General features: G+C 46.6%; 1 protein-coding gene across 3 annotated transcripts in view; it reads left to right on the forward strand.

Moving 5' to 3' along the window:
• Nucleotides 1–13,781, forward strand: part of SLCO3A1 (solute carrier organic anion transporter family member 3A1) — a 285,388-nt gene that overhangs the window by 205,503 nt on the left and 66,104 nt on the right. For all 3 annotated transcript variants that reach the window (XM_075897022.2, XM_075897019.2, XM_075897020.2), the window contains exon 3: nt 8,660–8,758. In XM_075897022.2, the coding sequence (XP_075753137.1) occupies nt 8,660–8,758 (99 nt within the window). The remainder of the gene's footprint in view (nt 1–8,659; nt 8,759–13,781) is intronic.

Consider the following 13,781-nt stretch of genomic DNA (forward strand, 5'->3'; position numbering starts at 1 on the left):
TCATACTCCACCTATCTTAGGTACTTAAATGGCCCCCTATCTGAGCACCTCACAGTGTATCTTTCCTCACAGCACCCTGCGAAGTATGGCAGAGCTGTTATGCCTACTGCACACATGGGAAACTGAGGCACAAAGAACCCAAGTGGCCCACCCAAAGTCATGCGTGAAACTGAACGTTTCTCCCTCAAATTTGAAGCTATCAACCTACCCAGTGGACTGTCTTTCCTCTCCACCTCCCTGGTGAGTGCAGAATAGCAGTGCATATGGGCTGTGCTTTGGGACCCTTCATATGAGTTATATTTTGTTATAAACAATAATACTGCAATGTTTTGTTATTACACAAAGCATGTTAGGATGGGAACCTCTGAAGAGGAGCATGGGGGAAGCTTGTTGTAGACTTGATTTTAGAGTAAACTTTAAGGGAAGTCAAAAATACAGTTAACTTTGGGAGGAGGGTTTCAATTAACCTGAAGGTAAAAGATAATTTAATGTCTTAGCTAAATATATCTTAAAAGTTCCTGTTCTTTTAGTAGACACTTTAATCCCACAGCACCCTCTAGCGGTGAAATGTCAGAGTGAAGAGTTTTCCAGTGTTCATTTCTTACCAGTCTCTTGTTTTATTAGCTCGCCTACCACCTTCTTGTTTGCTCCCTGCTTTAGAAAATGGGCCCTCTTTTTCATATGCTGATGTCTTTCTCTCTCATCTGTCTCTGTCCCTTTCTCAGTCATTGCAGTCCCAAACCAAACTCTGATTCTGAGGGATGTAAATGACTACTCAAGTAGTTGACTACCCGATAAGCCTAGGCAGCAAGGGGAGGAAGCAGGAGCCAGTGCTGGGGATAGCCAGCTTAAAAAGCAGGGCTGCAGCAGTCCGGGAGCTAGTGCTCCTACTATATTTAAACAGCAGAGATGCAGCTTATTGACTAATCATGTACTTGATACAAATTGTATCGAGAACACGATTAACCAGTTTCCGGTTTCTTAGGCCTGCTTGCGTACTCTTGGAGTCTGATACAGCTGAAACTGGGACTTGTGGCTGTACTGAAAAATTCCATGAGACAAAACTCACTCCTCCTTCAGCCCAGTCTCCCACTAATTTCAACCACCACGTTATTGGAGGATTAAGGATTTTAGGATTTGGCCTCTCATGATATGTCACATGTAATTTACCCAGTGAACCTGCGTCAGCAGCAAACTGCAGCCTCTGAAAGTTCACAGCTCTCCAGAGAGAGCCAAACACTTCGTGAAAATCAGCAGCTGTATTCTTGGTCACAAAGAAGGAACTAATGTCCTGCTGGCTCTGGAGAACAGGTCAAGCGCAAATCACAGCTGATTTAGCCTGCCTTCCAGGCTCTAGCTCAAGACTGTGTATTTCCTTCTAAGCTGCAGAAAGCTACATATTGCCAGCATTCCCTGTAAACTGGGTGCTTGTGTGGCTGTGCAGGAGAGATTCAAATGCCGCCCAACTGATAGCAGAGTGCCCACAGCTAGGGTTTTGTTTCTATTGGTGGTGCACATGCAAATGCCTCATTACACATAAAAATTTATTCCACACATAGATAGAAAAAAATCCACACATGGATGGAAAAGATTAGAGGGAACATTCATATAATCTCTTCTTGTGGTGACCATGGAATTTGATGGGATAGCTTGTCTGCTGACCCAGCAGTACCCTCCATCTCCATACCCAATGACCACTGAGGGTAGTGAGAATTTAGTCTTGACTATGGGTACGTCTAGACTACATGCCTCTGTCGCCAGAGGCATGTAGATTAGGCTACCCGACATAGTAAAATGAAGTGGCGATTTAAATAATCGCCACTTCATTTAAATTTACATGGCTGCCGCGCTGAGCCGACAAACAGCTGATCAGCTGTTTGTCGGTTCAGCACGATAGTCTGGACGTGCGGGTGTCGACATCAAAGGTATTTGTCGACCACCCAGGAATGCCTCCTGGGATGAGGTTTACCTGGGTGGTCGACAAATACCTTTGATGTCGACACCCGCACGTCCAGACTATTGCGCTGAGCCGACAAACAGCTGATCAGCTGTTTGTCGGCTCAACGCGGCAGCCATGTAAATTTAAATGAAGTGGCGATTATTTAAATCGACGCTTCATTTTCCTATGCCTGGTAGCCTAATCTACATGCCTCTGGCGACAGAGGCATGTAGTCTAGACGTACCCTTAGTGTGCCTATTAGGACATTGATGTCTGTGGGATTCCATCACTGTTCTATGCCATTCTATTGCCTTGTGTGACCTTGTCTCGATCTCTGTAGCTATTGTAACAATAAGATGTGGGGAGGGGGAAGGTGTTTGTCTGAAAGGATTGTGCTTCCTAATAGCAGATCATCTGTGTGGGCTTCTTGGGTGAGAGCCCAATGAGTGCAACTTTAGCTAAGGTCTCCTCCTATGCTGAGGATCACACTAAAGCCAATTCTCACGCTGATTTACAGCAGCCGTCTCTGCTGGCTTCGGTGGTGCCAGGCTAATTTGCAGCTGTTGAAATTCTGACCCAGTATTCACTCAGATGTGCCTGTTCTTTTCCCTTCCCTTACAGCCCCGCACACTTTAAAGCAGGAGGAAAGGGTTTTGAGACTCACTTCTGCTTATAGCAGAGGGCTATGCTGAGTGCTTCACTATACCTGCCCTCATAGGTAGCCCCTGCTTATATCTACACTAGTGTGCAGTAGGCTTGTATGTGGTGTGCTAGGCAAGGAATTGCAGAACCCAGCCTAATCATATGACTGCAGGTAGTAATAGCACCATATTTGGGCTAATTCACAAAGGATCCGTAGTCAACAAAACTCTGGCTCTAGGGAGGTTGTGAAATCTCCATTATTGGGGATTTTTAAGAGCAGGTTAGACAAACATCTGTCAGGGATGGTCTAGATTAGGGCCCTCTGCCCTCAGTGGGCTGTGGAAGGGGGCTGCTCCCGGGTAACTATTAACCATTACCCGATATTCTACAAATATATTACAAGCAGGAGGAAGACCAAGGACAGGGTAGGCTCATTGCTCAGTCAAGAGGGAGAAACAATAACAGGATACTTGGAAATAGCAGAGGTACTTAATGACTTCTTTGTTTTGGTTTTCATCAAGAAGATTGATGGGATGCCAAACATAGTGAATGCTAATGGAAATGGGGTAGGTTAGACATTAAAATAGAAAAAGAACATGTTAAAAATTACTTAGAAAAATTAGATGTCTTCAAGTCACGAGGGCCTGATGAAATGCATCCCAGAATACTCAAGGAGCTGGTAGAGGAGGTATCTGAGCCTTTAGCTATCAACTTTGGAAAGTTATGGAAGTTGGGAGAGATTCCAGAAGACTGGAAAAGGGCAAACATAGTGCCCATCTATAAAAAGGGAAATAAGAACAACCCAGGAAACTACAGACCAGTTAATTTAGCTTCTGTGCCAGGGAAGATAATGGAGCAAGTAATTAAGGAATTCATCTGCAAACATCTGGAAGATAATAAGGTGGTAGGTAACAGCCAGTGTGAATTTGTAAAGGACAAATCATGTCAAACCAATCTGATAGCTTTCTTTGATAGGATAACAAGTCTGGTGAGTAAGGGAGAGGTGGTGGACGTAGTATACCTAGACTTTAGTAAGGCATTTGATATGGTCTCGCATGATCTTCTTTTCAATAAACTAGGCAAATACAACTTAGATGGTGCTACTATAAAGTGGGTGCATAAGTGGCTGGATAACTGTTCTTAGAGAATAGTTATTAACGGTTCACAGTCATGCTAGAAGGACATAACAAAAGTGGGATTCCATAGGGATCTGTTTTGGGACCAGTTCTGTTTAGTATCTTCATCATAAATGTAGATGATGGCATAGAGAGTATGCATATTAAGTTTGCAGATGATATCAACCTGGGAGGAGTTGCAATTGCTTTGGAGGATAGGTCATAATTCAAAATGATCTGGACAAATTGGAGAAGTGGTCTGAGGTAAACAGGATGAAGTTTAATAAAGACAAATGTAAAGTACTCCACTTAGGAAGGAACAATCTCTTTCACACATACAGACTGGGAAGTGACTGTCTAAGGAGGAGTACTGCAGAAAGGGTATATATACACACAGCAGGTCCTTACCCATTCCCATGTGGACTGGCAAAGCACCTGTGAATTACTGACTGAACCTTGTGAACTAGCGAAAACACACTGTTAAAGCCCAAATGCCGCATTGTAAGACGTGCTGCATTCAGTTACCATTTGGTTTGAATGCTGCTGCCATGGAGCAGTTGAGTCAATGCCCTGTGATGTACTTAACTACAGCCCTAAGCGTCTCCATCACATGAGGCTTTGCTGTCATGCACAGAGGTGGGGGGAGATCTTGCCAGCTTTAGCGTAGGTTCTCAGGTTAGTGAGGTTCTCCTGTACCTTTGATGTGCCATATGCCTGAGTCTGAAATGTGGCAGATGGTAGCGTGGGATCCTCTCTCGCTGTCTCCAGCACAACACTCTGAATGTGGGGGATTGAATGTGATTTATCTCAACTTCAGCTTCTGAGTTCAGCCATGCTCTGTAGGCCCTGACTTACTCTTTCTCAGCAGGTCTATTCCACTGTTACCTGTGACTCTCAAAGTGTGTCAAGGCAACGTTACAAGTGAATCCTCTTAGAAGACTAGCGATATAAAGAAGTGTGTCCTGTTTAAAGTTCATCCACCTGGTTAACAGCGGGGTTCTTTGGACAAATCCAGACCTAGCACTGCCTCCGTCTCCTCTCACTGCATCTAGCGACACTCCCTTCCCCTCTGCCCCTGTCCATCCACATCACAGCCACCCATAAACAAACCCGCTAGCCCCTCAGTACTCCGGGGGCCAGCTGAAAGTTGATCTGCTTATTTTTAGACACCTCTGTGGTCTTCCTCCAACCCCTAGCACCAGGTTCCTATATGCATTTTTACACTGGTGGCAAAAGACTCTTTTTTGCAGCTCCCACCCCTTAGAACAGTCTTCCTGGGACCCTGTTTCCCAGAGAGAGAGAGCCCATCTCCCTAGTGTCTGAGCTGTGAAGAGACTCCCAACACCACAGTGTCTGAGCACCTCATGGACATTAGTGAATGTGTCCTTGCCTCACAGATGGGGAAGTGGGACACAAGATGAAGGCTTGGATTTTCAAAGGAGACCAAGCATGGGTGATGAGTGAACCTAGGCTGAGAGAGGCAAGCACCACCTCTATTGATTAGGGCCCCCATGGGAGCCAACCCCCCCTCATCCCCCACTGGTGGGTCAAGCCACCACCTCCAACAGGAGGTGCAGCTTCAGTCTTCCTTAGCCCTGGAAAGGCAGGCAGCACGTGGCCCCAGCTTCAGTATGGCTGAATCCCCAAACAGCCCCAGGACACTGGGAGAGCCGCGCTGAATGGGGGGGCTGGAAGTGGATAGTGAGTGGAGCCAGCCACCCTGTTTAAACTATTAACCAATTAAACTCTGTGTTTAACTGGTTAACAGGCCCATTGTGCTGGGCAGGGGAGGCACTAGGCCTGGTCAGGCTAGGCAGGGCGTGCCGCACTGCACTGTGGGAGCAGGGCAGAGGGCTGATCCAGCTGGACCAGGTGCTGGTTAACCAGTTATCCGTTTACATTCCTAATTACTTTCCCCTGCCTCTTATACCGGTCACCCATGGGCCCAAGTGATTTAGGAGCACATGTCCCATTGACCATCCATAGAATTTAGGTGCATTTTAAAGGACATTTAAAATTCCTACTCTATGGAACTTACCCAAGGTCACACCACAGTTTGCACTGGAGAGGAGAATTAAATCCCTGTCTTCCAGATCCCAGCCTGGCACTTCAACCACAAGGCCACCTCTTTCCCTCTCAGCATTTATCAGAATCTCCTCTGAAACCCTCTTTTCTCTTGGCCTCTTCCTTTCTCTCTCCTGTTATTGCTCTTGATTTGGGTACTGGGATGGGTGAGCTCTGTTTGCATGTGAGACGCTGGGTGGTGATAATGGTTGTGTTGTGCTTCCCGGCTGCCGCGAGTAAAGCTAAGCTGCGCTCTTGGAGAAATCACACATGCTCAGAACTAAGACAAAGTTATTTCAGACCAGGCCAACTCTTCCATTCTAGCCAGCCAGGCTTTTGTCCAGGCATGTGGTTTTGTTTCACGTAGACTTGGTTGTTCACTGGTATTAACAGGCGACCGCTTTCCTCCAGCTCCTCTCTGCTGCCAGCTGTGCGGATCGTTTCACTGATTGCCGAGAATCGCACGATGAGAAAGTGCTCTGTGATGAAATAATGCTTTGGGTTAAAGGGCAGGGAGGCTGTGGTTAACCAGCATGTTACTAAGCCATCAAGATGTGAGCTCCTCTGGATAGCTTCACAGCAGGACAAGGGATGCACCCCACTGCCAAACTGAAGCATGAATTCAATAGACGAGTGCAGGCAAAGGGAGAACTGTCCTAGCTGCACAGGGACTCAGCTTCTTTCAGGCTTCACAGCCCCTTCCCTCCCTTCCTCTCCCCTTCCCCCTCCTGGGGGGGCTGGGGACCGTGACCCAGTCAGTTCCTCTGATATCAAGTGTACACCTCCTTCACCCACCCTCATGAACATTGTCATGCTGGAGCACATCAGAGAAATGGCAGGTTGGGGGACTGCAATTTGGAGGGAGCATTTAAACAGCTGAAAAGGCACATTAAACCAGCTCTGTATGCCAGGAATAGATTGGCTCCAGGCACTGAAAGCATCCAGACCTGTCTGGTCAATGGACGGTATTTAGCCTGGCTGGACACAGGTGAAGATTTCCCTGGTGGAATCTGCCTGTGAGAAGAACCATGTCTGGTGTAGCTTGTGCTCATAGCCAAGCATGCTGGGAAGTGAACGCATCAGTTGAGGTGCATCTGGCTACTAAGCTATTTGATGCACTTACCATAATAATCAGGGTCCAAACACCAAATGGAATAACAGAGGGAGCAAATCCCAAAGAAGCAGCAATTGAATTAACTGCTTGTATACAATGTTATTGTGCATAAAAATACACCGAGGAAGGTCTCTTATGAAAGTCTATGTTCTGAACATGATGCTCATTATGAGGGATATATACAGACTCGTCACGAGTTCACTTATTTGTAGGTATAAAACCATACTCCTAATTTGTGCTGCATCATTCACTCCCAGCTCCCAGAGGGGTGTTGGGCAGTCGGTCAAGGAGGGCTGCCTCCCCAACCGGATGAAACTAGCTCCAACAACTAGGAGAAGATATAGGGTGGGCCATTACACTTAGTGGGAAGACACTGGCTATCAAGAGGGCTTTTTGCCTGCTCTATGACCATGAGTCACCATAGCCTGAGATAGGGATGTAAGTGACTAGTTGATTATCCGATAAGCGTAAGCTTATTGGATAGTTGAGTAGTGACTCGACTAGTCACTTTGCCCTTCCCCCGCTTGCTGCCTCTGTCAGAGAGAGGCAGCAAGTGGGGAGCAGGAGCTGGTGCTGTGGAGAGCCGGCTTAAAAGCTGGTTCCCCCCAGCACCATCTCCGCAGGGGAAGCAGAGGCGCAGCAGGGATATGGCACCAATTACAACTGCTGGGCTCTTGCTACATTTCAAAAGCAGAAGCAGAGCAGTTAGAAGTTCTCCGCTGCTTTTCTGCCTTTTAAATGTAGTAAGAGCCGTGAGAGGTTCTTACTACATTTCAAAGGCTGAGACGCAGATGGGATAGTGAGCGCCCCACCTCTCCCTTATTGACTAATCGAGTAGTCAGTGGAAATTCTATCGACTACTTGATTAGCTGATTAATCAAAATGTAACATCCCTAGTCTGAGAGAGAGAGAGACTAAGCTGGAAACCCTATTCGAAAGGAAGGAAATCTAGGCAGAAATGTAGGCAGGAAGCTATCTATGAAACACTGATCCCTTTGCAGTGAAGGGATGTGCTGGGACACTGGTCAAAGGAAATAGGTACCTTGAATCATCACAGGAGTTTTATCTGATTTAAAAGTATAAAGCCTGTGGTTCCACTTTGATGTTTGTTTTCTGTGTAATTTGACATGTTTGCTTCCCCTCTCTATTTCACCTCTGACTCTGGGAGGTTTCTGTTACCTGCACTTTTTGTTCATTTTTACCTCTAGTGCGTCTCTGGTGTGTAAAATGTATGGAGAGTGCATCTCCTAGCAGGCTGGGGGCTGGTTTCACACTTTAGAGGGTGACAAATAAGGAAGGAAAAGTCCAAGTCTCTGTTAGTTAAGAACTCGGTGTGGATGGTTTTGGGGAGACTCGGGACTGGAAGGGCCGGGCGTCACCCTGCAGAGTGTAACTAGGCTGCGATTTTGTGCTTATAGACAGGCTAGTATCAGAACTCCCAACTAAATCTGCACGATGTAACAACACCCAAGACTACAGGGCAGAACCCCTTCCCGCTCTGGGTGGTCCCCAAAATGAGTGTAAACCACCCCTTCAGATGGATGGAAATCCTTCTTGACTTCTAGCCCCACCCATCCCTTTCCTCAGAGGAGCTGGGGCAGAGCAGAGGGCATTGTGGGGGATCTTTTGTGTTCAAAGTATGTGTCCAACCAGCATGCTGTCTCCGTGCTCTACAGTCATCTTTGGAAGCAAATCTTAGCTTATGGACGTTAGTGGGACCTTGATTCAATGGACGATTTGGGCCTTGTGTTTAATTTCCCTGTGTTCTCTTCTGCTTCTTTGCAGGGATCCTGTTTACAATGCTGGTATTTGGACCAGCCTGTGGATTTATCTTGGGCTCCTTCTGTACCAAAATCTATGTGGACGCAGTCTTCATTGACACAAGTAAGGAGACTTGTTTCTGAGTGGCTGTTAGAAGAATTATTGATATGTTGCAGGACTAAGATGTTGCTATTCACCCATATCCCTCTCCTTCCCCCCCCCCCCCGGGTATGTCTCTTAAGCTTATGGTCATAACAAGGAGGTCCTTTTCAGTGAGACTCGGCTCTGGGTGGGATTCAGAACCTTTCGCCCTGATTCCAGTGGAGAGGAGGTTGGAAGTGGCTGGAAGTTGCTCCCATCTGGTTGTGGTTTGGAATCTTATGTTAAATGAGTGTTGTGGGGATCACAGCCCAGTTCTTAGTAGACAGCCATCTTCAACAAGATGTCACCATGACAGCTAGTGCTAGAACTAGCACCCATGTCCTCAGCCTCCACCAAGGGTATGTCTAGACTACATGGCTCCGTCAATGGAGCCATGTAGATGAGTTTACTAGACATAGGAAAATGAAGCAGTGATTTAAATAATCACCACTTCATTTACATGAAAATGGCCACCGCGCTGTGCCGATCAGCTGTTTGGCGGCACAGCATGGCAGTCTGGATGTGCCACAGTCGACAAGGGAAGCCTTTGTCAACCGTTCTGGTAAACCTCATTTCACAAGGCATAAGGGAGCGGTCGTCAAAGGCTTCCCCTGTTGACCGTGGCGCATCCAGACTGCCCCACTGTGCCGCCAAACAGCTGATCGGCACAGCGCGGTGGCCATTTTCATGTAAATGAAGCAGCGATTATTTAAATCGCCGCTTCATTTTCCTATGTCTAGTAAACTCATCTACATGGCTCCGTCGACGGATCCATGTAATCTAGACATACCCCAAGAGAGTGAGGACTGTATGGACTATGGATAGCAAACTCCCCATTTTGCCACTATTGGAAGACACTGCAGCCTAGGTTAGAGGCATACCAAGAAGGAAGTTTCCTCTGGTGCTGTCTGCACACTACCTCTCTGGTGCTAGTTGTTATGTGACTCTCCCTGAGCCCTATTCTGTTTCTTCAATGAATGAGAAATGTCTTTTTCCAGATCCGTCTTTCTGTCTCCTGTCCTATTGTTAGAGATGATACTCTTTGGCTAGTCGAGTCCTGTTACTCTCTACATTAGCCCAGAATGCCTCTGAAAGGGAAAGAGGGAAGAAACAATAAGGTGATGGATAATAAAAACGCTCATGGTCCAAAACAGGGGAAATTGTGTAATTTATTATTCAGACCCTGATCCTGTAAAGACTTAAGCACATGCTTAAGGTTATGTCTTGGAGTAATTCCATTGAAGCTAATGCAATTACTTCAGTCAGCGGGCCTACTTGTGTGGGAAAAAAGCAAGTCCATAGATCAGGGGTGGGTAAAGGGGCCTCCGCATGCCAGATCCGGCCCATCAAACGGGTGGATCCAGCCTGCTGAGGCCCCGCTGCTCCCCCGCCCCAAAGCCAATTAGGGCTTAGGGGCGGGGGAGCACCGGAAGCCTTATCTGCTCTGCCCCCGCCCTGTGTGCAGCATGCGTGCGGCGCTACAAAGCACCGTGCGCTGCTTGCAGGGCGGGGCCAGAGTGGAGAAGGCTTCATCCATTCCTCCGCCCCCAGGTCAATCAAGGCCTGGGGGCGGGGGGAACTGCGTGAAGCTTTCTTTGCCTTACCCCACCCTATGAGGTGCCTGCGGCACTTCAAAGTGCCACATGCTCTTCACAGGGTGGGAGGAGGCTTCCCACACTCCCCGCCCCCAGACCCTGATTGGTGGTGGAGTGCGCCAAGCCTCTTCCAGGGCATGGTTGCCTAGTGGAAAGGGGGGACAAAGTAGCCCTGCCCCTTCCCGTTTAGGCCCCACTCCTTCCTGTTTAGGCGCCGTCCCTTCTGGGGTAGCCCCGGGGTTACTTCAAAAATTTTTGAAGTGGCCCCCGGGCAAAAATTATTGCCCACCCCTGCTATAGATGAGACTTTTTTTAGACTTGAACCTTTAAAGTGCACTCACTAGAACCTTGGTATTAATTATGGAGGTAAAACCCTCACAGAAGCAAATAATATTTTTCCCATGATGCTGATTAAACTTAGTAACAGAAAAAGTCTTTAGAGCTGGTTAAAACATTTTTAAATTAGGTGACTTTTTTGTCTTGTTTGTGGATTTGAACATTTTCAAATTTTTGCGGAAGTGATTCAAAATGAAAAGGTTTCCGTTTGATTCGTTCTTTTTTTCCATTGAAAAGCAGGATGGGGTAAGGGCATGAACAGGAGAGGAAAAGCCCCAAAAATGAACACAATCAATCTCCAGTTTCACCTGAAATGATTGTTTTTAATTTTAAATAATTTCATCAAAAAATTGCACGAGGTTTAGAATGACATGAAAATATTTCATTTTGTTTGAAACTGTTTTTTCTTGGAAAAAAATTCCCATTTTTTGACACAGCCTGGCAGTAATAACACTCTCACTTCATTCCCTTAGCCAAAGACAAAATTTCAGGGGAGGTAGGCCAGGGACTCTGATTTGTTATCCCCCCCTGTGGCCAATCGGGAAATGGAGGCCCAGTGAGATCAGTCATTTGCCCTGGGTTTCCCAGGAAAACAGGACTGAGAAGTAAATCAAAGAGCCCTGATTCCCCTTTCTCACTGGCTCATACTTCCTCTGCATGGGAAAAAGAAGAAAAAGAAAATATATTAAAAGGGGTGAGGAAAATACTTTTGCCTTTCTGACATCCTTCGCCCTGTTCACACTCATGCCTACTGTTAGGAAAGTTGAGGGCTGGTCCTTGACAGAGGCTGGATCCTACTTGGATCACTAGTCCGATGCAGGTGGCAGCGCTCATGTTCATGTGTTAAAACATTTTCTGTATCCTGCTTACGTTATTTTTGTAAGTGAATGAGTATGTTGTTACTTAAAAAGCAGAACTCGGTGTTCATTGTCAATATGATTCCTTTGCCAGCAGAGGGTGCTGTAAAACAACCGATCTAATTCTCTGCTTTTCTGACTGGCTACATTATAAAGCTGGGGATTCTCCCCTTTTGTAGAAATTTTCTCTGCCTTGTATCTGCTACTTTTGCTTTTGTCTCCAGCGCCACCAAATCCCAGCCTTTCATCTTGCATCAAGGATGTTGTCCCCTTTTGGGAAGATGCTGCACTTCTGTGACACTGCAACATAGCAAAACACTTTAATGTGGGATTTTGCGTGTCTGCAAGGCTGTCTTGCCAGGCTCAGAACAGACCAATAAAAATTGGCTCTAAGGCAGGGAGCAGCCACTGTGTCTTCTCTGTCTTCTGAAAATCACTCACACTTTTTGTGTTGCTTGCCTGCCTGTAAATATAACTTACTGAACAGTGTCTCTGACTGTCCAGCTTCTCTGCCCAAGGGCTCCTTTATTCAAACATTGAGTGGGCCATTTAATCTATTGGTTTCAGCGGAGTTAAACTAGTGATGAATCTGTCCCTCTAATAATAATACCTCATTCTTAAATAGTGCTTTTCATCAGCAGATCTCAAAGCACGTTGCAAAGGATGTCAGTAGAATTCCCATTTTACAGATGGGAAAATTGAGGCAACGGGGGAAAGAAGACTTGCTTAAGGATAGCAAGCAGGCCTGGACAAAAACCAGGAATTAGAATCTAGGTCACCTTAGACCCAGTCCAGTGCTCTACCCACTAAGTCACACTACCTCATAGAGTAGCCCTCAGGCTATTGAATCTAATCACTCCAGAGGATACATGATCACTCCACATTTACTGAAGAAAACCGTGGTCCATGAACTTTGGGAAACTTTGGGGGGCTGGTATAGCTCAGTCAATTATCAGGGGAATAGAGACCTTTCTAGATGTGTCTTAGGTGCCTCTTATTGTCAGCTGAAGGCTGCTTGGAGCTCTGCTATATGGAAACTCAGCCTCAGTCTGTTGTCAGATGGATGAGGGTACCTACATCCCAGCTGGAACTGTACTCTCAGCACAGTAGCCAGGAAATTGACGTTCTAGAAGGCTGAACTATGCTCTTCTCCCAGGACCAGTGACAGAGCAGTGCAGAGAAGAGATTGTGGCTCTTCTGCCTATAATGCATCTGTCTGGAGAATATACAGAAGGCCTGGCTGTCAATCCAGCACCAATCCCAGGAGCTGCAGAAGTGCGTCTTGGGCAGAGAAAATAAAGGGCACAAATTGAATCCTTCCAAAATGAAAATATTTTCAAGCTCTAAAGAATTTTCCCCTGAGACTGAAGAGTCTCCTTCCCTCTCCGCTTGAGAGAGAACTTGATTCCTTCACTTCAGTCACCGCTTTGCAGATTGACTCTAACCCACGATGCACATTCTGAAGAGAGGAGTTTGTTATTCCAGCCGCGCGCACACACAATCCGCCACCAAGAATGAGCTCCCAAGTGCTGAGACATGCATTGGCCTGGCTTTCCCAGGGGACACGATGTTACGGCTTCCATCTGAAAGACAATTTCTCATCGGCCACAAATGACTCCTATGATTTACAGGGAAGCTTTTTCCATGTGCGGATTGATGGCTGGCAGTAGGGAGGGATTACAGACTGGGAGCCAAGACATCAAGTCCTGGTTTAGTCATCTCACCCAGGAAACAGGCTGTCACGTTATTCAATTTTAACGGGAGCAGCCAGATCGCTGCTGCGCCCGTGGGGGGGTGTTTGTCCCAAAGTCTGTACAAAGGGGACCATGTGAGGTGTCAAAGGAAAGCTTATGTTCTACTGATTCTATGTATGCTATTCATATACTTGTTTGATATCTGTATGTGGAATTACGAATATGGACTCTGTGCTTATACTGGGAATGTTCTCTGTCTGAGACAGAGCAATGGGCTCTGGACCACCTGTTGTAAAGCACAATTGTTCACTCACTGGCTATGCTAATTGGTGAGGTTCCAGGAACAATGGTTCTCAAGGTGCCCTGTACACACCTGAGACCTGCAAACCAGCCAATATCATGGCTGCTGACATGGGACACAGGGAAAGGTCACTCAGCCATGTGACCCGCTCCAGCTTGGAAGGTAACAGGGATGGATATAAAGTGCCATGAGGCGGACTCCATCTGGTCTTCAACACTCCTG

Source organism: Pelodiscus sinensis, chromosome 14, assembly GCF_052426305.1.
Source record: "Pelodiscus sinensis isolate ZL-2025 chromosome 14, ASM5242630v1, whole genome shotgun sequence".
NCBI lineage: Eukaryota > Metazoa > Chordata > Testudines > Trionychidae > Pelodiscus > Pelodiscus sinensis.